Source organism: Uloborus diversus, chromosome 1 (genome assembly GCF_026930045.1).
Source record: "Uloborus diversus isolate 005 chromosome 1, Udiv.v.3.1, whole genome shotgun sequence".
Lineage (NCBI taxonomy): Eukaryota > Metazoa > Arthropoda > Arachnida > Araneae > Uloboridae > Uloborus > Uloborus diversus.
The window spans coordinates 15,004,916-15,032,616 of record NC_072731.1 but is presented as its reverse complement, the minus strand read 5'-3'; the positions used below and the strand labels follow the sequence as shown (position 1 = coordinate 15,032,616).

The 27,701-nt window shown below is 33.2% G+C and overlaps 1 protein-coding gene across 3 annotated transcripts in view; it reads left to right on the top strand.

Moving 5' to 3' along the window:
* Positions 1-27,701, top strand: part of LOC129228073 (tether containing UBX domain for GLUT4-like) — a 102,387-nt gene that overhangs the window by 48,516 nt on the left and 26,170 nt on the right. For 2 of the 3 annotated variants that reach the window (XR_008580886.1, XM_054862711.1), the window contains exons 2-7: positions 7,555-7,610; positions 10,496-10,705; positions 10,821-10,881; positions 13,360-13,430; positions 17,436-17,880; positions 23,349-23,406. Coding sequence is in view for 2 of the 3 variants with exons in the window: in XM_054862711.1 (XP_054718686.1) it covers positions 7,555-7,610; positions 10,496-10,705; positions 10,821-10,881; positions 13,360-13,430; positions 17,436-17,880; positions 23,349-23,406 (901 nt within the window). In the remaining variant the exon portion in view is untranslated. The remainder of the gene's footprint in view (positions 1-7,554; positions 7,611-10,495; positions 10,706-10,820; positions 10,882-13,359; positions 13,431-17,435; positions 17,881-23,348; positions 23,407-27,701) is intronic. The other variant, XM_054862719.1, reaches the window with a different exon arrangement.

Genomic DNA, 27,701 nt, shown 5'->3' with positions numbered 1-27,701 from the left:
CGGATCGCCCATCCGCAAAACTTTGATGAAGCAAATCTTTTCAATGCATATATACACTCAGGCAGAGGCGGATCTAGAGGAGGGCCATAGGGGCCATGGCCCCTCCCAAAGCCTTGTGATTGTAGGAATTTTTTTAAGAAAAAAAAAGAAAAAAAAATTACGAGAAGATAACAAAATTTAACACACGTGTTTTACTGAAAAAGAAGCATGGGCCTTAATTGGGAGATAAATTATATCCCTACCCTCAAAACAAAACGTTTATTTCCAAAAAATTTCTCCATCTTTTACATTATTTCTTGATTCCAACTACAGACACTTGGACGATCTCTAAATGCTGCTGTTCTCAGAGTATACCTATTGTTCATAAGACCAAAGAGAGCCTAAATTTTCGTTTTTATGGCTTTAATTTCAAAATTAGGGGGAGAACCCGCTTTTCCCATGCCCTTTCACAAATGCCTTGATGTGTAGCAAAAAATTGAATTTTAAGTCTTTTATTTGGAAAAAAATGTGAACGGAAACTAGCTTATCCAGACCTTATCAGTTAACTTGCTTAAAAGCAACTTAAATGAAATTTTTTTAGCTTCAATTACAAACGATCTTTGATAGGACCCCCTCCCTCCCTAGTTTATACCGTGATGATAGCTTTAAAAGGAGGTTTTTTGGAGGAGCTCACGAATTTTCCATCCCTTTCTAAAATATGTATAAATATAGTTAAAAATCGAATTTTTAGAGACTCAAATGCAAAATATTTACAGGAAGGAAGGATTCTAAGCACCTTCACTCTTCCTTAAATGTAAGCAAACATTACCTAAAGGTGCATTCTTGGGATGGACAGCTGAAGAGCTATAAGAGCATTCATAATGACAGAATATTTTGGTTTCTAAGCTTTATTTTCAAAAACTATTTTGGGGGCCAGCATCTGAAACCTGACCTTTCTCGGTATATCATCAAAAATAGACAAAATGCATTTTTAGTTTCCTAATTTTCAAAACTTACTCGGCAATTTAAATTTTGAAGCATTTTCAAGGGAGATTCCTAAATCCATAACCTCATCTAATGTCTCGATACACCGAAAATTGAGTTTTTAAAACTTCATTTTAATAAAATTTCTGGGAAGTTCCGAGTTAGTTCAAAAATTTTGGATGGCCCCTCCCAAAACAATCGGCTGGATCCGCCACTGCACTCAGGAACATTGAAAATAGCTCCCCAAGAAGGAAGCATTGGATTAAATTGAAATTTAATGTATGGAATAATACAGATGAGAGATAAATACGAGAAATTCATGATTAAAGTTTTACAACACGTTTCTTTGATTTGTGGCTTAATTAAATGTTCAACTTGCGGTAGTTGTTCGGCAAACAACTTGTCTAACGTACATAAGAGCTTATTTTTGTAAAAGTCTTAATTTAAATTTAATGAATGCAGTTACAACAAATTTTCTCTTCAAAATCTTTTCATATGCTAGGTTAATTTCACTGTAAGTGACTATTACTTAAGCATTTTCAGGGGTTTCTGCACAGATACGACAAAAATAGCTTATTAAAACGCACTAAATGTACCTTTAAATAATAGTTTGCTTTACTTGGACTTAGCTTCCGCTTTATTATGTTAATACAAATCCAACAGAATCTACCTTCTGAAAAATACCATTTTTCAATATTTTGGACATTTAAAAATGTAAACCCATAATTTTCTGTTTTTTTAATCAAAGAATGTGTTGTTATCATTTATGTTTTATTTTCTAGATTTATTTTTACCCAGCATGAAGATGATTTTGACAGCAGACGATACTTAAATAAAAATATAATTGGCCGTAGAATGAAATGCCTTTTCTTTTTTTTTTTTTTTTTTTCATGAAAGAATTAGATAAGAATATTTTGAATGCATTTCATTTTTAAGAATTTGCTTTTTAAATAAAAATTTGAATATAAAAAGCTGAACATTTACTTGAACATTCATCCAAAGTAGTATTAGTTTTTATTTTCGACTTATATCAACTATTTAACGATAAATTAATTTTAATACTCTGTTACAATAAACTGGCAAGTTCTTAAATATGCTGCTTTACTAAGGTATAAAAGTCGTATCTACAAATTACTAAGGAAAAATGTAACAGCGCAGATACCACTTTAAAGGCTTAGTATTTGTTACTTACGTTCAAATTGCCTCAGCAAACAAAGCAAATTTGCTGTTACGATTTTTTTTTAAAGCTTTTTTTCAATATTTCGTGTTCACAAAAACACCAAAAAAGTTGAAATTTAGGTAAATTAAATTACTAATGACTACTTGGTGACAATAACCCAATTTTGATGAAATGTGCAGATACCACATCTGTTCTTAGCACGGCAGTATAGGGGACAAGTCCGCAAAGCGGGCTGTCGATGGAAGATTCTCAAAAGGACATAAGAAGTCTTTATCGACTCTAGCTGTATGCGGGCGAGCATTATCTTACTGGAAAATTGCTCCTGGAGGGCGATTTAGGAACGGTCCTAGAGGTGGTTGCAGAATGTCATTAACATAACGCTGGCCCTTTTAAGGTACCAGGTACCACAACTAGAGTGGATCGCTATCATAAGCTATAGCCCTTCCACATGCACGCTGTCCAGGTAGTGTGTTGTGTGATAAAATAGGTGGACTGGTACCTTTCTACAGGGCACCTCCACATCCATGCAAGGATACCATCTAACCTGAAAACGAATTGGGAATCATCACTGAGCACCACCTTTTGCCAATCAGTGACATCCCACATCGCTCTGGCTTCGCACCATTGCAGACGGAGTTGCCATGTTTTGGTGTTACAGGATTCCCCCAACAGGGCGTTTGGAAGGCAGATTTACTACCGCAAGACGTTTAGAAATGGTTCAGGGAACAACTGCTACCCCCTACATCTGATTGTATGGTGCAACTCTCTATGGGATCCACCTCATCCTCTTTTCTCAAGGTCTTCCTAGTCGCTCCAGACCCTTTTTTTTTACACATGGGCACCATCTCATGTCCACTGCCTCCAACAGTTTTCTAACGGAACACTCTCTCAAACTCGCTTAACTGTGAGAAACGTGTTTTAACTCATCTACCTGGCATCCTTCACTCATTAAGTTTCTGCGACAATTCGTATATAATCGTAACATTTACAAATCTTAAATTATGCACCTGGTTTATATAGCACCTTTTTCCTGACGTCTCGGATACTGTAGGGTTAGTGGTCATGCGCATTGACACCAAACTTGGATCATTTGCATATCAGATGTCACTCTTCTTGTATGCAAAATTTCACCTTGTAACTTTCTTCTTTCTTGAGGCGCTATTTTCAATGTTCCTGAGTGTCTATGCAGTTATTTCGTTAAGTTTTTCAAATGAATCCTATATTTTACAATAAAAGAAAATTTGGATTTATATTTCAAAAAAAAAAAATCTATTTTTAATGTAAATAGGGAGCAGAAATCAATAAAGCAATGCAAATCAGAGTTCCTTCAAAACAATCATGATTTAAAAATAAAAAAAAAACTAGTATGTTGTGGCCATCACGAAACTTTCTTCTATATTTTTCTTTTTTTTCTGATCCCTCCCCATGCTTGACGAGGAAGCAATATTCCCAACAAAAACAAAATTACACATGCAAAAACTTGACGACCATCCCAATGTCTGAATTATTGTAAATGCAAAGCAAAGAGCGAAAACTGAAAGTTATTTTAAAAGCCTTGCTTGAATTAATTACAAATATTTTATTTGTTAACAAACATAAGATGGCAATAGTTAAAAATTTTAAATCATTGAGATAATATTTCCGATCATTTCCATACAATTAAAATCGCGAGAAATACGCAGACGACAATCTATTAAGATTTATCTTATTGTTGCATTAATAAAACTATTTTTATTCGCAAAAAAAAAAAAAAATCAACACCTCTTGGAGGGATTGGAGTCAAAATTGAACCAAAGCCTGTTTACGTATGGATTCACATATATTCCAAATTTCAACCAGAACGTAGAATTACTTCTTGAGATAGGGCACTCACAATGGAAAAAAAAGAACGGGTGATTGCGCTCCCCCCTTTTTAGCTGTTGACACCAAAATAAAATCAGCTCTTAAACCCACTAAGGGCTACTTGCCAATAAATTTTTATTTCATTCCGTTCATTATTTCTTGAGATACAGCAGTCACAATTGACGACAAAAAAACGTTCTATAGCTCAACCCCCATTTGAGTTATTGACACCAAAACTGAATCAGCACCTGTTCCTGTTAATGGCAACATATGGACAAAATTTTGTTTGATTCCGCCAGTTACTTCCTGAGGAATAGCAAGCACGCGTAACTCAAAAAACATCCCATTGCTCCACCTCCCTTGGAGGAATTCGCGCCAAAAACCAATGGGCACAAGTTCACATAGGGGCACATATGTGTACCAAATTTCGTTCAATTTCATGCGGTAGTTTTTGCTGTAGAGCGGCCACAAAAAACTGGTCACACACAGACAGACAGACATTTTCCAAAAATAGTCGAAATAGACTCAGCACAACTCAAAACGTTCAAAGCCATCGAAATTCGAAAATTTGCACGAATCCAATACTTTCTTCTATGTATAGATATAGAAGAAAGTAAAAAAAAAAAGTATGCTCTATGTGTTTGGATTTGAATGTATGTTCTATTTTCTACCCAAAATCCATATGAAAGAAAAAGGGTTAATCTGCTCTTTTGTTTTGATTCAAAATAAGATTTTTTTTTGTGTATTTTTAGATTTCAAATGTCATTGATTAATGTTATATATTCATTCTAAAAGGCATTTTTTGCATTTAATTACGTTAGAAGTACCCACTGGGAGGGGAGGCAGGTGGCAGTGCACCATAGGAATTTTTAGGGATTTTTTTTTTTTTTTGTGAGGCAGGCTGTGGGGTATTGGGGGGGGGGGGTATGATTGCCAGTTTAACCTGCAAGATCTCTATTTTTAGAACTGTTAGTTCTAGATGCATGCTTCCAATTGCAAAAGAGATTAAAGTAGGGTGCAGATTTAAGTTTAGTGATGTAAATTTTCAGGTTTTTTTTTTCTTAAGGGTAAGTACCCAAAATGGATATTTCATTTTAAGTGAACTGTATTCATACAAAATTCCCATTATTGCATAGGCGGGGTTAGGCCTGAGCTCCTGGGAGGGGGGGCAAGATTTTTTTTTTTTTTTTGAGCAATATTGTAATCAAGGCTGGTTTTAGATATAGACTTAAGGTGCCGCTGGAGAGAGCCTCGGAAGTTTCGAAGACAATGTCAAGTCTACGGAGAAGTTTCCACCCAATTGCTAATTCGCATTTAAATATTTTGAGATATTTTTTTGTGCATAAGATTCTTTACAGCAGTATAAATGACGCGCCTTTTTTTAATTTTTCATTTTCCGTTAAAAATTAATATTAAATGACTGTTAAATTTATGAGTTGACAAAGTAAGAGGTGCTTTCTGTTGAAACACTTCATAAATACTTAAGATCTAACATTTGCTCAAATTGAAAAACTACGCATCATTCTTGAAAGTTTGGGCTTTTCAGGTATACCTTTCTTTTAATCATACTTAAATTAGAATAAGAGTAATTGGGAGAGGAAAAACTGGAAAATTTTGCAAAAATTGACGAGTTTCCGTGTTGACCACATGTCCCACCGGTGACAATAGAGAAAGAGGGTACAGCTTCTTTATCCCCTGTTGGGGTGGGGCATGGAGATTCAAGGGTGTGTATATAAGGGAGGGGCTGAGGGGGCCCGGGCCCCCTCCAAAATCTGGATTTTTTTTTGCTGAAGGTAGTTAGTTATTTTTGGTTTTAGTTGCTCACAAAGAATTTCCAAACTTTTAGCTCCAAAAAAAAAAATAATTATGATAGTCAGAAAAAAAATTATAAAAAGTTAGATCAGAGATTTCCAAACTGGGTGTCGCAGGAGGAGGTGAGGGGTGCCCGCGAAGGGACTATAGGATGCTATGAGAAAATTCTAATTCTTCAAAGGATGCTGCATGAATCATTAAAGTTTGGGAACCTTGCATTAGCTGGGCTGGTACTAGGCAATGGTGTTCAAAAGGGGACAGGAGATCTGTACCCCTTATTCAAGAAAAGAACGTGTCTGGGGAAAGCGAGGTTATTTCAACAACAAGAAAAGCAAATCATATTGGGAAAAAGATCTCAATTCTTCCAAAAAGATATCTTTAAATTTAAATTTTTTAAACAGATGCAGCTAATTGCTTAGCAAATTAAGTTCCCCCTCTCTCCCCTCTTTTTCCCCCCTTCCTAGTCTGTCTGAAAAGAAGGATCTTCAAAATTTTTCTCTCCTTAACTCGCGTCCCCTGCAAGACATTTAAAATAATTTTCAATTGTTCAGTTGGAGTAATGATAGAATTTGATGTCATCAAGGCACATTTCTTTAGGCGTTTTTTCAGACATCAATTTCAAAACATTTCCGGAGAAGGGTTCCAGAACCAACACCCCTTCCACTAAGGTTACTACAAAAAATAGTCTGAAATTGTGTCTTTTAAGATTTCAATTTTGAAAAGCTTCATAGGAAGATCCCTGAAACCTCTTCTTTCATCTAAACGTCTCCAAAGATGACTTGAATTGCGTTTTACCTTTCAGAGGAGGATTCTTGAATTCTTCCTTTCCAAAGATGCCTAATGTTAGGGAAAAAGTTTGAATTGCTTTTGTAAAAGAACCTTAAAATAAAAATAATTAAAAGTTACTGATTATTTATCAGGTTATTTCATCCAACACCTCATATTTCTTTTATCCCCCCCCCCCCTTGCCCCCATTTTTATTTATTTTTTCTTTTTCCTTGTCGGTCTAAAAATAGGGAAATCTTTAGGGGGTTCATTCCCCCCCCCCTCCAGGCTTTGGAAAATGTATATTGCTTTTTGTGTGTGTGTGTTTTAGTATAATTTATGTTGAGTATGTACCCTCTTGCTCTCCCCCCCCCCCCTCCCCAAAAAAAACCTTGAAATGACGGGCCTTCATTCAATTGCTCAAAATCAGATCAAATTCCTGTTACCTAGAGATTTTCGTGATGACTACTTTTCTTTGCATTCGCATACCTTGACCGGTAGCTACCGGTCAGCTTGATCATATAACAGTTGACATCAGCGGTTACTAACCAGCTGTTTACCAACCAATGCTTCATTGAACACTTTCGGTTGATCACCGGTTACTTGCGCAGAAATGGCGCAGACAAATAACACACAGGTGAAAAATACTTATTATTGGTCAAAAATGTCACACAAGTTCAGTCAACCAGCTTAAATTGGTCGAGCAGACCCGCTGAGCCTAATGGAACAACATTGGTAGCAATCAGTTAAACCAGCAGTTCTCATAGGCGGCTGCAGTTAGTCACAGTTGACTGGTTTAGGTATGCAAACTCAACCTATTTTTCTCATTGTAAACTCATTAGTTATACAGGTAACTAAATAGAAAATCATGCTATCATCTGGTTTATGAACTTGAAGGATGACCCCCCCCCCCCCCCCATTCTTCACAAAGTTGCTTTTTGGATGAAGTGTTTGCATATTTAAGTATAGCTTGATACTTTTATATTTTTTAGATATTGGAAGAAGCATGTGTGAAACAGAAAATTAATCCTGATGATTTTGATATTTGGTAAGTCCTTGTTCAATTAGTGTTACTACTTCAAAGGTAAAATTCATTAATTATAATGAATTAAACTAAATTTGGATAAGTCATCATCCTTTACGGTAAAGACACTGAGGTCGGGGAGACTTAAGCTAATTGGGAAAAGTTTTCAGTTAAAATCAGATTTTTGAAAAAAGAGAGGGAGTGAAAATTATATAGCCTCTTCTTTTAATTACAAAATCAAAGCAGATTTATGTGAGTATTGAAAACTGAATTTATTTCAAGGAAACTAAACATATTTCTATGCAGTTTCAATTAATGAAATCTTGTGCCTTGGGATTGGATCTCAATGATTTAGCTCTTGCTTCCCCTCTCGTTGGGCTCTGACAGTATTAAAAAAAGCTGCTTTAAGCTATCTTTTGGTTGACTTAAAGGGGTAGGAGATTGGAGGGCTCTCCTCCCCAAAGTATTTACAAAATTGAGGCAATTAAAGCTCAATTTTATGCAATTGTTTTATTTAAGAGAAAGAGTGGGTTGAGGGGCATCCCCCTAAAGGTTTTTGAAACTAAAGTCTAAAAATGTTTAGGGTTTCTTTTATTTCTACAGTAGGGTGTGCTGTTGTTAACTATTTTAAATAGATAGAAAACACATTTTTTTATTTTTGACTTTTTTACTTTCTTCTACATCTATTATATAGAAAAAAGTATTGGATTCATGAAAATTTTGATGGATTTGCACGTTTTGAGGTGTGCTGAGTCCATTTTGACCATTTTTGGAAAATGTTGTTCTGTGTGTGTGGGCGTGCGTGTCTGTATGTGTGTGACAGTTTTTTATGGTTGCTCTAGAACAAAACCTACTGCATGAAATTGAACAAAATTTGGTGCACGTATGTTCTTTAGAGTGATCCAAAATTTCTAAGGCAACTTATTATAACATTTTATTGTTATTTAGAGACAATTCAAAGCAGATGACATTTGCCTCATTGCTGGATAGAGTGTATTAACAAAGGACCTAACTAAATCACAAATAGGATTGCTATTTACATAAACAGAAAGTAATTACATTATAAAATTGTTTTTTTATGTATTTTACTTAATCCATGAAATATATTCTGTAAGTATAAAATGTTTTTTGTAAGATGCTGCAGTTTGTGCAACTCTGCAGGGCCAGGGCTTAGTTGGCAAAGTGGTGTGCTCTGTCCCAAAGAGCTGGCAAAAGCAATAGCACCTGTTTTACTGAAAAAAGAAGTGATGTTCTGAGTCTCTGGAATTTCAACCCCCCGTTATGGAATTTGTTATTGGTGCCGTTTTCAATAAATGCATAGGATTCTCTTATGCACCAGAAATACAGGGTGATTATAATTAAAGTTCCACTTTCAAAACGCTATAAAAAATAAAACCACCGGTCAGAATGACGTCAAATTGCAACGGAATATTATTGAAGAAGGGGGGAACTTGATGGTAGAAGAAAATAAATAGTTGAAATTTTTAGCAATAGATGGCACTGTAAGCATCATATTTAATAGTGTTCGACTAAAAATGACAAATAAATCAAAAAATATTACTTAAGGTGTAAACTATACGTTAAAACACCGTACTACTCAGCGTGCACGAGGGTATTGGTGTGATACTGTTAGTTAAGTAAGCCCATCCAGCATGGAAAGGTCACATGATATCGGATGGGAAAAATTGGTTTTTAATTGTCCTGAGGCCGAAAACCGCATAAAAAGCATCAGTAAAAGTCAAATCGGTCTTTAATTTTTGTGAAACTGGCGCAAAAGATGTTCAATATAATGTACCCCGTTTTCTGTAACAAGTTAAAATCGAGAAACAGCATGTTCCATGACTGATTGAAGTGTTTACGGGGTCACGTTTAGAATGTATTGCGCAATGCATGCCATCAGCTCAGCAAGGTTTGCAATCGGAGCACTGAACACAACAGCTTTCAGATAGTCCCCTATCCAGAAGTCACATGGGTTAAGATCAGGTGATCGGGACGGCCAGGTCTTTCATTGAGACAGTCATAGTGAACTTCTCAGATGCGAAATGAGGAAACAACGTGTATTTGGAGTTTTTATAACAACTCTAAAAAATAACCTAGTTAAAATCAATCATTTTGATCAAAGTTTTATAGCACTTTGAACTAAAAGACAAAAAATAAAAATATCTGTCAATGTTTGAATTTTACTCCTCAATTTTAATGGGGATAAAATTATCAATCTGTTACTGAAGAGACTAAAATAGCAGAAAATCACTTGAATACATTGTAATTTGTATTGATATTTTAAACAACTTGGGTGTGTATTTGTATGCAAGATTCTTTATTTTTGACATAACATGTAGCTATGATTATCTATTATGAAATCATAGGTATGTAATGAAAGAAATTAATTATCCATCTATGTGGAATTGCATATAAACATAAACCAAATTACCCATTTACCATATTAATTTGTTTTTGGTTTTGAATTAATTTATCTTATTTTTTATTTATTTGAAATGAATAATAATACTTATGTGGATAAAGTTACAATGATAAATGAAAATTCATTCACATTTCCCAGAATAGCGAACATTTTCTATTTTAAATTTTAAAAAAAATTCAAAAATTACAGTTAAATAATATTGGGTATTCGGCAAAATATGGTATTCGGTGCACCTCTAATATTTATTTTATTCATGTATTCATTTTTGAAATGAACAAATCAATAATATCATTTTTGAATTAAAATATGCATCAATTTAATTATGTATCATGCTTTTTTTTCAGAAAATGGTTAGAAAGCTTAGTCTTTCATCGCTTTGCTCATAGTTATTCTTAGAATGTTTTAATAACTTTCTATGACTAAAAATTGAAACCAAAAAATTGGGCCAAATTAAGCGTGATTAATATCATTGTTACAAACTTTTTAGCCACTACAACAAGCCATTGGATTTGAGTCTACCTGTTCGTTTTGCAAGTTTACCAAATAATGGTCAACTGGAGTTGCGTGCTGCAAAGAAAATTAGAACCGAGTCTTTGGTAACAATTGGCTTGCAACTGGAAACTGGAGAACGTATTATGAAAGATTTTGCGCCCTCCAGCACAGTATGGCAAGTTTTGGAGCAATGTTCAGAGCAAAGGTATTGTTGCTTACATCTTTTAAAGTATACGTTTATTTATATAATGTTTTTTTAAGCTTTAGATTTGGAATGTGTAAAATGCATCTTGTAAAACAAATTCAAACTATTTTTTTAGATCGGATGTTCTTTCCTTAAAAAACTTTGGCCAACCTGTTTGTGTATATATGCGTCAAAAGGTAAGCATGCTGTATTGATTTGTGCAATAATGCTTTTGTTGTAAAAATTTCCATTTAATGTTTCTTACTTTAGATCATATATGTCTCTGTTCTAAATGTGACTAAATATTTTTCTCTGTGATCAACAATTATAGTATGGGTAATTTGTTTCATTTATAAATTTCATTGCTTACATTACTGTTCTTTTAGTCCAATGTTTTGAAGCACAACGATCAAAATAGTTTTCCCGCCAAATACTCGATTTCTGTCTTCATAATATTTATTGTTAGTTCACAAAAAGGATGTCCAGTATACATACTGTGTAATAGTTCCAACAATTCTTGAATTTTCACTTGTTACATTTGTGAGGGGAATATATAATGCAATATAAGTCCACTGATTATATTTTGAAAGATGTATGTGTCATTTTATAAACAATTTCATGTCTGTATGACTGTTAATTTTGCACAACTGTAGAATCAGGTTGCAATTGTTTTGCTTCTACAACTCTTAGCATCAGCTTTCGTTGCTTAGTCACATTGGGATGCTCTTGTGTAGAAGTTCTTTTTTGTATTTGAATCTGGATCACCCTTTTTTATACATATATAAATCAAGACACCACTCATGGTTGTATGATTGACTTGCATAAAATAAATAACTTTTTTTCCCCACTGTTGTTGATGAATATATAAAAATATACTGCCATATGTGTTGTATTATCATAAGCATTTTATTTTTTGAAAAACAAAGCACATAATTCAGTAAATATTTTTTTCCTCAGCTCCCTTCCTTTTATCATAAAGCTTTTGAACTACCATGCTTCACTGTTCTCTCATCCACATGCGTGGGAGAGTTGGTAAACAGGGATAAATGATCTTTTTGGAGAGGCATCCCAAGTTGCATCTCCCCGGATAAAAGGCCTGGAACCATTAAATGAACACTTCTCTTAAAAACTAATGTATTTTTACGTACAGGGCAATGACAGAACCAATAAAATCATCAGAAAGTTTTAATACTCTGGAAAAAATCAGAGAAATGTGAAAAAGTTATATTCAGGAAATTTTTCCATTATTTTTAAATCCCAAAGCTCCCATGATCACGTCTGTAACTTAATACAAGGATTGGCTACTTATATTTCTAACCTAACAATGAAAGACCAAATATTTAAACCCAAAGTCGGTTGAATTGTTTTTAAAAGTATTCTCCATGTCGTATTCTCTACTTTTGCTCGTGTGTGAACCAACTTTCGCAGCTTTTTTTTTCATTGTGAGCGAGGGTAACTCCAAAACTTGCATATTTGAAAAAATTAACCACTTCCTTGGGGGTTGGAAAATCGTTGACGTCTTGTAATTTATTTTTGATGCTTGGGAATAATAATAAAGTCATTGGGTGTCAATTTAGGGTTATATGGAGGATGCATTATGATGATGATGAAAGATTTGCCCAGTCTTCTACTTTTTACAAATATTTTTCACTGCTTTCCCGGCGAAAAAAATTGTTGTGTACCATTTAGAGTCCTGCATTGATCTAAAGTTAACCGGTAATGCCAAAAAAGCAGGCAGCCATTTGCTTTGATGTACTTCTTTCACGAACAAATTTTGTATTCACAAAAAGGGGGTTTGGGTTGTCTTGGAAATTCAGTAAAATTTTATCTGGTAATGTATTTAAGCATATTTTATTTTAATTTGAAAAATTTTTATTTCTTTGTTTTCCTGAGGGTTAATGTGCACATATAGATTAGTCGCCATTGACTTATGCAATTCCTTTCACAAAACACTAGTAGGAAATCTGATGAAAAAAGTGGTTTTTTTTTCTTTTGCAAAACACTGTTTGGAGTAAGTCATTGAAGGTTACTGAGAGAAGTAATGGAAAGTCATTTATTTGAAAACTTAGTTCAGCAGATACCCTGTAAAAACTTTAATGATGTATAGTTCTTTAACTTTAGTCTTAAAAAAAATATGTGTTTGAGAGTATTTTATGCTGCTAAGATTAATTTAACTTAAAATTCTTACTTGTTGCTCATTTTATGGTACTTTCTCAAGCAATTCAAGTGTATGATTAACATTATTTTCCAGTTTTTATTGTTATTACACACTCTCCTTATATATATATATATATATTTATATTTCTTGTTCAGACTTTTCAATTGTTAGTAAAATACTTTTAATTCATCTACTCAAGTTCAAATGCATTTTTTAAAAAAACTTGTACTCGGTGACATTTTTTGATGTTAACATACTTTTTCTCAAATACTAATTCATTAATTAAATTTGATTAATTAATTTTTAGTTCTATATGCTGAGAAATTTTTTTGTCTTACATAAGATATTTAACAGTTTAAAAATTGCAAGAAAATAATTTTTCTATTTTGCCACTTAATATTTTGATTATGTCAATGTACATATTTATATTAGTTATAATTATTTGTTGAAAAGTAACTAAAAAAAATTTTTCTTTGTTGACTTATTTTTTTTCTTTTTTCTTTATATTACATGTTAGTTGACTGGTGAGGATCTTAAGTCAACCACATTGCGCAGTTTAGGATTAACCAGAGGAACAGCAATTCTAAGGTAACCATTTAAAATATAACCTAGTACAGTCGAGTCCCGACTTACGCGAGGGATGAGTTCCAAGACTCCTCGCATAAGTCGAAATTTCACGTTGTGGAAAATGTATGCATACAAATTTTTTAAAGCACACCAAATACTTTTAGACATTCATAAACACCCATCAAACTACTCTAAAGCATTCCTTAACCATACACTACAGTTTCTTGCATAAAGAACTAAAATTTTTACTGCATTTAAAAAATAAATAACTGTTATTCAACATCAAATACGTTAAGATGCACAAAATGAGTGACCAATGGGAATGAAAGAACTGTACACACAGCATGTAGTAAAATCAAAATGATGCACTATAATAGTACAGTAGATACAGCAACAATATTTAAGAGTTAAAAAAGAAAGATAGGGATTTATTCTCCATGATCAGATTCTTATTCTTATTTAATATATCTTTAAATACGGTTGCTTCGCCTTTTCTTTTATGTTTTAATTTGTGGCAACATGTCATCCTGAAGCCTTTATTAGTTTACGTTGCAAGAGCAGTTCCATTTACATAATATTTACTTTGTTAAACTGCTCTCCAAGCTTCAATGTTGAAACTAAGTTATGAACTTTTACTTTTAATTTTTTTTTTTTTTTTTTTTTGACTTTCAATTGTACGTATGGAAGATTAACTCATACTTATTGTCGTGTTACCGTTGACGTTATGTAGTTGTTCTAACATATCGATAATCTTAGCCTTTTTTAAAAAATTTTATCAGAAACTTTCTTTTTCTTCCCATCTTCACAAACTTTAGATGAAGGTGAGATTATATTTCATCAACTTTTATGTTTGGAATGAAAAAAAAATAAGTAAATGAAATATGCTGAGTGGTTATTTGATGCACTAGACTAGTTTGTTGTGGGAACTTTGGCTGTCAGTGATGCTTAAAGGGATGTAATAACATTCACAAAATCAATATTTAGTATCCAATAATGAAACTGATACCATGGGCGGATTTATGGGGGGTCAGAGGGGGGCAATGCCCCCCCCCCCCAGTTTTGGGAGGACTTTATATAGTAACAACACATGTTCCAAAAATTAAAAAAAAAATCATTATTTTTTCGTTTTTGAATAGTTTAGAAGAGCATGGGTGGATTTAAAGGGGGGGGGGGGCAAAGGGGACAATGCTCCCCAGTTTTGGGAGGAGTTTAATAGTAACAACTTATCTTACAAAATCTTATAACAAAAAAAAATCAAGATTTTTTCTTTTTTGAATAGGAAATTAAAGTTTATTTTTTCTTTTAAACTTAAAATAGCCGTTTCTTACAAAGTTTGAACAATACTGTACAAGTGTATAATCTACTGCTCAATTTCAGAGGCTGGAAAGTGCAAATTATTGATAGAATCTAAAATCCCTGAAAAGATTGACGCAGTATAGCCTACAAGGGCTCTTGAACCAAAAACCTAATCTAACCAAACAAACCTTGAAAATAATTAGACAAGTCTTTGAAACTCCTAAGCAAAAAGTGTGCTTCAATTTTATTTCTTATCAAGTGTATAAATTAAGAATTGTTCAAATGGGTAGTATGTTACTCTCTTGATACCTATTCTCTAAATCTGTGCACCATTTCTTCTAAAGTATTAACTTGCATCGCAAAGCACTTTTAAAGCGTAAAACTTAAAAAAAAAAAAATATTTCCAATTAACCCTTATAAGACTTCAAAATGCAGAATTCTATATCCATTTTAGATAATTTCCTCCGGGGGAGTAACTCCCAATCCTCTAAAACTGCAGATATTCTATATCCCACTTAAAAGGGAGCATTGCGTCACTCTCTTAATACCAGCCCCCTCTCTTTTAAGGTCAATTTAAAAAGGACAGCATGATTACACACAGTAATGAAAACGACACATAAAAAAGTAAAGAATGGCCTTACGCATCACAGAAAACAGACAAAAACATGGGAGGGGGGGAAGGGCAATTAAAAATGTTGCTCCAAAAAAAAAAATCCTGCCCCCCCCCCCCCCCGGGAACTTAGTCCTAAATCCGCCTATGACTGATAATTCCTTCCAAAAAATTCCGTGTTGTAGTAGAAAAATTTGCGTTATAGCCATTTCACGTAGGTCAGCAGATCATATAATTAGCAGACCATATAAAATCTAATTCTATATTAGCTACCAGTTTGTTTCGCACTCTTGGCTTCCTTAAGAGGTTTTCCATCTCCAGCTCAGTCACTTTCCTGTGCCGGGCTGATGAGTGCTAATAAGCATGAAACTGCAGTTCACGGCTGGAAATGACTGAGCTGGCGGTGTATCTCACGTATTTGCTTTAGCCCTGGCTAATGGGCGGTAATTTACTGAATATACCTTGCCTCGCGTTCAATCTTCGAGTTGAACCAAACCATTGCTTCGGTCACTCGTCTGGTTTGCTAATTCTATATTAGCTACCAGTTTGTTTCGCACCCTTGGCTTCCTTAAGAGGTTTTCCATCTCCAGCTCAGTCACTTTCCTTTGCCGTGCTGATGAGTGCTAATAAGCATGAAACTGCAGTACTCGGCTGGAAATGACTGAGCTGGCGGTGTATTTCACGTATAAAAGGGTAGATAGTTTTAAAAGGGCCATTAATTTATTAATTGGGGACTAAGAACAGCCTAGCTGGGTTCAGGGCCTGTTGCTGATCATCACATTTGTATTCGTATTACAAGAACAGATTTCACTTCATTTCAGCATTTCCTTTATTAATATCAAGTAGTTTTTCTTTTCTTTTTTTTAATGATTTTTATGTTTTGAAACTCCAACCTTTAAAACCTTTTTATTTCTACTTTTAATTTTATAAATGTATTTGTTATGGGCAATAAATCTCCATATCAGAGATAAGCTTCTTAAAATTTACATCTGATGTATTTGTTTTCATAAATGCTATTACATGCATTATAACTTTAACACTCATTTGATTTACATACACACTTTCATAAACTTCAACTGATCTTACTTTTTTCATTTTCACTTTGAAATATTTTACAATCAATTTTTTATACATATTTATGTATGCTATTTTTATATTAAAATATTACTTGAATATGATGAATCTAAGTAATTATTTATTATTTTCTAACTTCAAATTTTTTACTAAAAACTTTCATTTTACTTAAAAAGTGGACAAAATGACATTTTGTCCAGGACGGTTTTTTCCAGGACAAAATAGGACAACCCTGCTACTGCATACACCCCCCCCCCCCTCCTTTTTTTTAGTTTTTTATATTTTTTAAGATTTGATATTCATTTTAAAGTAACAGTAAAAGGCTTTGAAGATTAAATGTGTTTTTTTTTCCATTGAAAAATGCCTTAAAACTTGAGAGTTTGTATTATTATCTTTTTCATAAAAAATCAGTTAATAAAAATTAGTTTTTTTTTTTTTATAAATGCATATGAAAGCTTTAAAATTTTTGTTCTTTTGAACCGCTTCTCTGTTGAAATTCTTCAACATAAAAATCAGTTTTATTATCACCTTTATTTATTTATTTTTATCTATTTATTTATTTTTTTTTTTTCATTTATATATTTATTTATTTTATTTATTTTTTATGGTCTGCCGTGATTTATTTACTGAATGACTTGAGAAAGTTATAAAAAATTAAGATGTTATTTTCTTATTTATGTAAGTAATTTGTTTTATTGAGGAAATCCTGTATTTCTACTCTATTGTAGAGACCTTATCTACTATTGGGGAAATTTTATCACTGCATATGTTTTATATTTAGCTTCAAGTAGTTGTTCATTGAAGTAAAATCAACAGTGTTTCCTACAAATAAAGTTCTGACCATCTTAAAGTTGAATGATTAAGGTTTCAATTTATGCCTCTGCACTTATCTCAATCAGTTTTGCGTTTTTTTAAATGTAAAAATTTAAAATAGAGATGATTGTTTAATTTCTTAATTGCATTTAATTAAATCATCTTTCATCAGTATCACCTTTTATTCATTGAACTTTAAAATTGAAATTATATTCTTACATTATTTATTGTAGATTGATGCATCGTAAAGCTGATGAATTAGAAGGTCAAGCTCATGTGTCTGCTCCACTCTCAAAACCTGTCCCTGAAAAACTACTTAATACTTTGGAAACACAGAGTACAAGTCAGACGTTATGCCATGACAGTCCTGTGCCAGAAAATACTTCAACTGAACAAAAAACAGCTTTTGAAAAATCTGTTCAGTGTGAAAAGGAAACTCTCTTAAATGCTATAAATCGCTCAGAAAAGGAAGATTTTCCTGGTTCTGCAACTACAGATGTTTTTGTCTTGAACCCAACTGATGGAAAAGAAATGACAAACTGTGACAGTACAGAAATCCCTACAAAAATGTCTAGTCCAGAGGTATCCCTAAGGAATGAGCTTGAAGAAGACATGGACATCAATGAAAGCACTGTGGATGAGACTTGTCCTAAATTTGATGTTAGAGATATTAAATATGTGAGGATTCTTTCAGCTTAAGCTTAAGAACTTTTTGAGTTTGTAGTGGCACAGCATTTGTATTGACATTTTGTTTTCAAAAACTAAAAATCAAAACCTTAATGTTGACTTTCAAAAGCTAGAAAGGTGTCAATTTCTGAAAAAAAAAAAAAAAAAAAAAAGCCAGTTCTGTTGATCAACAAAAGGCTAGAATCAGCATTTAGACACTTTGTTAAAGGCCAAAGCAGTCTTGGCCAATCCTCGATTAACCTCTGAAGCTAAAAGAAGATCACTCTCATTTCAGGATTCCCTTTATTTGTTTTTCTGAATTCTACACATTGAAGTAAAACTCACTAATACTACAAATATTATTTCCAAAACTGTCCCAACTGATTTAAAGTTCATCCCGTTCATCCCCCCCCCCTTCTACACACACTTATATAGAAATTTTACGCAGTATATATGATTGGACTGCAATTCTATGGTTAGATTATGGAATCAAAAATTCTCACTTCATTGAATCAATTGTTATGAAAGTACATTGTAGTAAAATAAAAAATAACAGGTCAAAAAGCACAAATAACAGATTGACGTTATCTCTTATTTTACTTTTCAGCACAAAGGTATTCATTTAACATTGTAACAAAGTTGGACCAAATCTCATATTTTAAAATAGCTTGTGGGGGCCGTTTTATTACATTGATCCCCTTTTGTTCTCACTTTTTTTGATTACTCCAAAATATTTTATTGAATCTATTCTAATATTCGCATTCTTTTTAAAAATGAATTTAAAAGCATAAACTGGATTTTCAACTTACAATTTTTAGTCATTTTTGTGCCCTCTAAAAATTTTGAAGGAAACTCAAACTTCCTGAAGCTTTTCAATTATCTGACGTTAGTTCTGGTACAATTGCTTTTCCGCTTTGGGCTTATGTCATCTATATAGTTTGCTTATCAGTGTCAATATATTCACATATTATCGCATACCATACTAAATCCACCATTGTTTGGCATAAATTTATATACTTGCTGAGGTTGATCTTCAATTATGCAGATATTTCCGGTAAAAATATTTTGTCCTGGTTTTGACCCAAGGTTATTAATTTTCAAAAAAATAAATTAATAATAATAATAATTTGAATGATATTTCTTGTCCAACCAAAATGCAGTGATTCCAATATTGCACAAAAGTGTTATTGAGTGTGACAAAAAGGAAATTCTCTGAATTTGTGCCATGCCTTGCCTGCACCAGTTTTTGATTCTGTTAAATGTATTGGGATTAAGGCAAACATAATGATGTGCTGTATATGTGTTATTTGGAGTTTAGTAAGACCTCATTTGGAGTATGCTGTTCAGTTTTGGTCTCCTTATCTCGGGAAAGATATTTCTGTATTGGAAAGGGTTTAAAGAAGGGTTACTAGACTAGTAAAGGGACTTTCAGACTTAGACTATGATAACAGATTAAATAGGCTTAATATGTTTAGCCTGGAGCAAAGAGAGTCAGAGGAGACATGATTTAGTTGTTTAAATTTATCAAAATAAAAGATTTTAATGGGTTAAATTTTTTAACAGAAAGCAGGACGAAGGGTCATTGTTTGAAGCTATTCAAATCTCAGGCTAACCTGGAAATTAGGAAAAATTACTTCTTTAGTAGGGTCGTGGGCACTTGGAACAGTTTACCGAAAGAGGTGGTAATGAGCAAAAGGGTGGATAGCTTTAAGAGGGCCATCGATCTTCATTGGGGACTTATAAACTGACTAGGACCAGCCTAGCTGGGCGCTGAGCCTGTTGCTGGTCGTCACATTTGTATTAACTTCATAAGATAACTGGCAACATTTGGTAACTTCATTTCAAATTTCTATACTGATTTCTGCCATTGACTCCTATTGCAGCACATAAAGGTTTCAGAGACAAAAAATAAAACAATTTTTTCTAGGTCGTAGTTGGAGGCCACTTTTTTAATCCCAATTCGGTTTTTAAATTATCTAGAACTAAAACAATCTTAGTAATGCAATATTAATGTATTGGAAATTAATTTTTTTGCTACTGTCTCAATATCCTTGTTCTGTAACATTTGGAGCTATTTTGAAAGATGAAATAATTGTCATGAGCTTGCAAACAAAATTTTATAATTTTGGATTTTAACAAATTCTAACTTTATATATATATATATATATATATATATTAGGGTGGTCCTTATTTATATGGGAAATTTTTTTTTTCGGAATTCAACAAGTGATGCCCCCTAGTTTTGTGACACTATAATAAAAAGTAATCGGTGCAAAATTTAACTTGATCGGTCAATAATAACACGTGCCCCTAGGACGTTGAACTTTAACACTTTTGATAATTTTCTCACAAATCTTCGAGTTTTTACTTCAGACCCCGTACATCGTTTCTCCTATGTCTGCAAAATATTTTTACAGCGAGGTAGCACTAAAATTAATCTTTTTAATTACTTCATATGGTCTAAAGGTTTTACATTGAATAAGAATGAAATATTGCTGTAGAAACTTTACCTTAATCGTACGCTTTTCTCAGTGTATCTCAATCGTGTGCATTTTTTCCCGATAGTCTTGGAGTGTCTCTAAAATACTAAATTGCTTTTGTGACTCATATCTGTTAAATTGATTGTGAAATTCTTCGATTAATTGTGCTCCTCTTTCAGTTGTATCATTCACAACTTTCAGCATTTTAACGATATCTCTTCCTTCATTTTGCCATGAATCAGGATCAAATAGGAAAACATCTTTTGGTGTTTGTAACTTATCAAACAGTTTTATTGACTTGTAATTGATTCTATAAAGAGAAAGAGCATTTCAACAAGCATTTTTTTTTTTTTTTTTTTTTTTTTTTTTGAAGTAGTCTTTTCCTATCTTCAAAGTTAATTCTTTCATCCAATACGGACAAAGCTACTAGTTCATCCTCTAAGTACCATAAGTGATTTATGAATTTCTCAATCACTGCTTCTGCTGCATGTTTGTCATCATTTTGTACGCTGCAGGTTTTTTAGACACTAAACTTTATATTAATTTAAAAGGTCTAGAATGGGTTGCTGCGAAAAACTATATTTTCATACAACATTTTCAACTGCAAAACAGCATTTACGGGCAATCTCTTCATGTAAGGTCAATTTCAATTGCTTCCTAAATATATAAATATTCAAACAATAAATTCCTTTTGCCACCCATCTGGCTCACAAATAAGCTCCAGCTTGCCGAAAACATATCCCTGTAGGAGGGAGGACATCACCAAGAAATATTATTACACGTTATGAGAATTCTCTATAGTATTTCTTAATTCCGCTTTCTATGAACAATAATATGTCATCAAATTCTTTTAGAATTTAAGTGGTATGTATAATTTTTGAATTTTGAAGCGCTTAAATAATGGAATATCGAGTCTAAAACTAAAAAAGGCAAGAACTTCTTTAAAGTCACTCTGCAGTACGATTTCAAGTGCATGATTATAGCAATACAAATGAAATATATCACCGTTTAGCTTTTGCTCTAAAAAATTACATGCACAATTAATACGACCGGTATTGTAAGCCGCTGTATAAAACACTACAGCTTGAACAGTTAGCAATAAAGAGCAATCATCTAAGATATCATATACAACAGAAGAAATACCTCAGAAATTCTGAGTAGCTGTTCAACATTGAAACCTGAAACTATCATGGTAAGCCTATCGGCGTTTTTTTCCAGTTATATCTGGATGTAGCTTTGTATCCCAGGGAATAACTAAAAAATCTAAATTTAAATTCATGAAATCTGATTTTACCTCTCGAAGATTTTCTCTTGCTCTCTTAAGGGATGTACGATTGATCATAAGGTTATTTGGATTTAAATTTACTGCATCTACATAGGCTGTTAATAAATGAGCAGCATCTTTGTCCCTAATATGGCATTTGTCTAACATTGATGCAATGCGAGCAGATCTCAATAGTTGTCAAGTTTTTTGCTTTGTAGTAGACCAGATATAGAAAAAAGGTTCAACAGATTAGGATAGATACCCATTTCGGTTTCTAAATCTTGTGAATTGCAAGAGGAATTTGATGATAATAAAGGACTATGTACTGAAATAGAAAATAGTTTAAAGTATAGATTTTTACATTATTCCGATCTGGAATTTTTTTAAATTTATATTTTAGATATGGAAAATAGAGTTTATTTTTATTGTAGGGTAATCGAGAATTTTTCAAAATTTAAATTATAAGAATGCATAAACATTTAAGTATATAACTAAAGAACAGCGAATTAAAATATAATTGTCATTATTTATATTTATAGCATGGAAACCTAGTGACCCTATTTGCCAGACCTATTACATACACAGAAAATTTTCTGAATCAACACCTCCCAAACCTGGAGGAGGCAAATTGTTGTTGTCAAAAATCATTCATTAATGGTCTAGGCCATTCATTAATGGCCTATAGACTCCCTTGTGTCCATCTTGGTTGAAAGAAATGTTTTCCCTTTTAGTTTGAAAGGAGCTCGAATAGCGGTATGTGTGTAACAAGGCCATTGATGTACATGTACCCTATGTAATATGTAAAATTTTACAGAATGAAAGGGGGAGAATGGTTGGTCTGGAAGTAACAACATCTATTGAGGTTCAAAATTACTTTAAATATGAAACCTAGGAATATTTTTACATAAAAATGAGAAAATCCGCAATTTTTTCTTCAAAACTCAAAAAAGGGGGCTCTAGGGGCACGTGTTAATATTCATGGGTTGACTTAAAATTTTGCATGGATCATTTATTTGTATAATGGAACAAATTGAGGGGGCGTCGTGTAAAATATCTACAACTTCAAAAATAAGGACCACCCTAATATATATATATATATATATATATATTTGGAAACCTGCCAACATTGAACTTGTGCTTCCCCCAAAATTTAATGCCATGTTTGAAGCTTCAATTGTTTTGCATCCTGTAATTATTTCAATCATTTTGTAAATTGGAAGTTTTTGTTTTTAATGTATACTTTCGTAAGTCAACCCTATTTTGATATTGATAATTAATTTATTCTTTTTATTTAAATTTTAGCATTGATTAAATTACCAGTATTTAGTTAATTATAGAAAGGTTTTACTTTCCATGTTATAGCCTGATTTTGGTGACTACTAAAACTCATTTACTGGAATGTTTTGATTTTTTCACAAGGCTACTTCTAGGACTGCACTTACATTGGAGTTGTAAGACCCCACCCCCCCACCCCCACCCCACCAGATGCACACACATCTTCCTAACAATACATGTACATATCTACATATTGTCGCCTCAGAGCAACAGTAGGATTTCTTAGTGTTATTCTGGGATTAGATGTCTTACTGTTTGCTCTGAGGCAACAATATGTAATATTTAAATGATATGTTATGCCTTTGATATACTGGATTTAGTAATGAAATTATTGTGTTCAAAATGAAGTTACTTACTAAAATGCCCAAAAACACATTTTGTGATATTTATTTTATCCTCAGATTAGTGAAAGACATTGTATCCTGTACAGCTTAAATGACATAACAGAAACTAAAAAAGGTAATTATACTATTTTATGTTCTAGTTATAGCAAAAAAAAGAGAGAGAGAAAGTATGATAAAGTTATGCAGTTTTTTTATTGGAAAAAAAATGTTTTTGTAAAGGCTTCTTTGTTCTTGTCAACATTTTTGCTCTTCAAATCAAAAATCTTCTATGGTTTTTTTATTTCTATTTTAGTTATAAATTTAATTTATTTTATTTATTCATTTTTATTTTTTCAATGTACTATATATTGCTCTTTTTCAAAAGCAAAATAAATAAATGAAATAACAAAATATTTTTTTAGGTAGGTTGTAAAGGAACTTGCATTAACATTCTAGCACTGCAAAATGTACTCAATACAAGAGAGAATGATCCTTTGATCAAGAGAAATCCCTAATTTAAGCAGGGAGTCATGGCAACTACTCTACCTCCCAAACAGTTATTTAAAAAAGTAAAAAAAAAATAAACCCCTAACTTCACTAAACAATCAAAAATTATGAAACATCAATACTTGAGAGGACTCTGTGAAAGAAAAGTTGATTGGAACCCATTTTAACCCTTCAAGCGGCCGTGACGTAAAATTCCTTCACCCAGCGATGTATTGAAGAGCGGCCATGTCGAAAAATTTGGCCTTGAATATTCTGCTTCGAGAACGGCTGCGGCGTAAAATGCTATGGAAGAATATTCATGGCGAAATTTTTCGACACGGCCGCTCTTCGATACATCGCTGGGTGAAGGAATTTTACGTCACGGCCGCTTGAAGGGTTAAATTACATTTATATTATTTGACTAGTGGTACCCGCACGGCTTTGCTCGTAGTTGAAAATTAAAAGGTCATTTAGTTAGCCTGTATATTTACAAATAATGGATGTCAAATTTCTCACCAATTGGCTATGTTCATTCGCTCTCCCATTCCACATCATGATAATTTCGCAATTTACTCGTCCATCTTATGATAATTTTGCTCCGAAAAATGTTCTTAAAATTGAAATAGAAAAAGATAAAAATCGAATTTTCGAAAAATCGCTTCGTGATGCACACCCCCATGCAACAAATTAACTTTGTGCCAAGTTTCATGAAAATCGGCCGAATGGTCTAGGCGCTATGCGCGTCACAGAGATCCAGACATCCTACAGACAGAGAGACTTTGAGCTTTATTATTAGTAAAGTAAATCAAATGTTTCATGGAACAGCTTCCCTCTGCGTCCCCCTCCACGAGCCGTGGTGGCCTGATCGGTAAGGCATCGGACTTCTGACTGGAAGGTCCTGGGTTCGTTCCTGGCCGATCGAAGATCCACCGTCTTCGTTAATGGTGACTGGGGGATGTTAACTATGCTCATGGTCACAAAGTCCACCAAGTGAAACAATACCTTTGGGGGTGCTGGACAAGGGATTGCTCGGTTTCTGGTCTGGGTCAAAAATTCCCATCCAACTGGTTAAACCACAACTACTGATAAAAATGGGGGACCCTGGAGTGAAAAGTTAAAAAAAAAAAAATGTGTGCCCCCCCTCCCCCTGAACTACAGCACTGCTACAGAGGTTGCCAATAACCAAGGAAATACACTCTGAATATGTTATTAAATCAATTTTTTACTTGTAAATACCAGCACTAATTCTGATGGGAGGGAAAAATATTTTTTTCAGCACTTCTAGTATTTTGTTGTGTTTTGCATTCTTGAGAATGCATAATTCATGTTATTATATGACAGTTAAAGTTTTACTACTTGAACAGTAAGATATATTTGTTATATTTAAGGTTAATTGACCTTTTTTTTAATTTAAAGGTGGGTAAATGATTTTTTGATAATAAATCCTGTTTGAATTAAGTTGAATTGATTATTTCAGAAAGGGCATAAGTCACATTTCTTTCAAAATTGAGTTAGCTGTGGTTTTCCCATATTTGTATGTAGGGACATTGACTAGCGTAGCAGGGAAGTCAATCCTTATGCGACAAAGCACTTTATTTAGGGGTCACATTTTTCGTTTAATGCAGAAAGGGCATAAGTCCCGGACTTATGCCCTTTATGCACTAAACGTGAAGGGAGAATTAGTAAGATGCAATGCCATATTATAGAAGAACTAGGATTTTTAGTGTAATGATGTAAAAACAAATAACTCCTTTGATCTAGTATAATTTCGGTAATGGTAGGTTCGTCAGTTCGGGGGCTTGGGGGGAGGAATCACGGAATCTGAATAAAATTCGCTAATTTCTTGGGTTTTATTAACAACACTCTAGGAGCTACAAAAAAACTGTATGCTTTCAGTGAGATATACGCTGGTCAAAATAAGAACAACACTGTAGGAGACTTTTTCTAGAAATAACACTTAGGAAATTTAACAAGATTTCTGATGACCTTCCTCTGAGAGTACATTTTTTTGTCCTTTACGACCGGGATTTTAGGACAGTAAAACTAATGTTAAACAGATATGATAGATTATTACCATGTGAAATCCAATCTCTTATAAGTGAAATATTGAAATTATGTCAAGATTCACCGTTACATCTATTGAAAACAATGAAATCTGTAACTGCTAAAACAGGTGCCCTTTATTTTTTAAGAGGAATTTTGGAAAAAGATTCTACGAGGTAACAAATGTTTTCAATTATCAATATTCTTGATGTTTAAAGTTTCGATAGAACATCAAAGAAACAGTTTCAGGCTAGCTGTTTTATAGACTGTTTTCAAGAGAATATTGCAAAGTAATGCTTGTCAGTTGAACTACCTTTGCCAATATTGAGTATAAGGGAAAATTTTCATATTGTTGGAAGGAAAAACAAATATTAAGATAATTATTCAATGCAATTTTGAACATAGTCATACTAATATGTACATCGAACGTGTTACTCAAAATTAGACAAGAATAGCAGGCCGAGGAGTCAGTCACCTTTCTCACCTTTAGTCACCTTTTGAAAATTTGGTTACTTTTAGTCACCTTTTGCAACTTTTGTCACCTTTCTCACCTTTTTTGAAATGCGTCTTAGGAATTTTTTTTTAAATAATTAAATCTTTGAAAAGTATCTGAATGGTAGCTTTAACAGTTAAATTAATTTAAAAAATAGCCTTAAATATGCCCCCCCCCCCCCCCACCTTGTTGTTGTTTAAGAAAAATAGCCATGCTATCGGGGAATTTTTTTATCGCTTGCAATTGCACCCTATGAGCAGAACCAGTCTTTCTATCCTTTCTACAGATGGACTTGCTCCTTATTTTCGGAAATGTATGTTATAAGAAGCATGTTTATCCAATTATACTTTGAGCTTTGATGAAACTACCAATGTCAAAGACAAAAAAGAACTACAACGAACAACAAAATATTGATCTGAAAGCCAATGTTGCATCACAACAAGGCATCTCAAAACTTTCTTCTTGGGCAAGGCAGTTGGTGAAATTTCGATTGAGAAGCTATGTGAAGCACTTACCGAGAGTAATTATCCATGAATAAATGTCTCATGCTTTCCTTTGGATGGTCCTTATGTTAATAAAAAGGTTTTTAGGTTGTTTGACACTATTATCCTTGAGACACGAGAAAAAAGCCTAATAAATATTGGTACTTGCAGTATTCATACAATGCATGATGCGTATGTCAAAGCATTGCAGTATTTAGGTGAAGAAGCATCTGAACTTCTTCTTAGTACTTATAGCTATTTTGATGGTTGGCCTTCCCGTTAGGAGGACTTCGAAGAAGTGCAAGTTCAACTAAATACACCTCATCACAAGTTCCTGAAACACACAACTACCCATTGGCTTACTCTTGGACCTGCAGCAAACAGACTACTGGAACGGTGGGATGCTCTTCAGTATTATTTTTTTAAACATGTGCCTTTGAAAAAGAATTCAGCTATGCAATGCAGGTCATATAAAGCTGTTGCAAATGTTTTAAAAAGACCTTCTATAAAAGCTGAGCTGCATTTTATCTTTTCATCTGCTGATTTTTTTTATGCAGTTCACGAAACGCTTTCAATGCCAAACGCCTATGATACACAAATTGTACCAAGAAATAGAGACCATTGTTCAAATTTTTATGGCTCGAGTTATAAAAGCCTTTGTCATAAAGAAAGTTGATTTTTCAAACGTAGACACGGATAAACTGTTACTTTGGTAACAGACTATCTCTTGAAGATCTCGTTGTTAGTGGATAGGTGACAGATGAACTGTCAAAACTGAAAGAAAATGAAAAGGTTATGTTTTTAAGAGGTGTTAAAAAGTATTGTGTGACTGCATGCAAGTATGTAATAGAAAAAGTTGCATATCAAACGGGTTACTGAAAAGTTTCAAATTTTTGGATCCAAAAGAGAGAAGTAAATCTAGAAGCT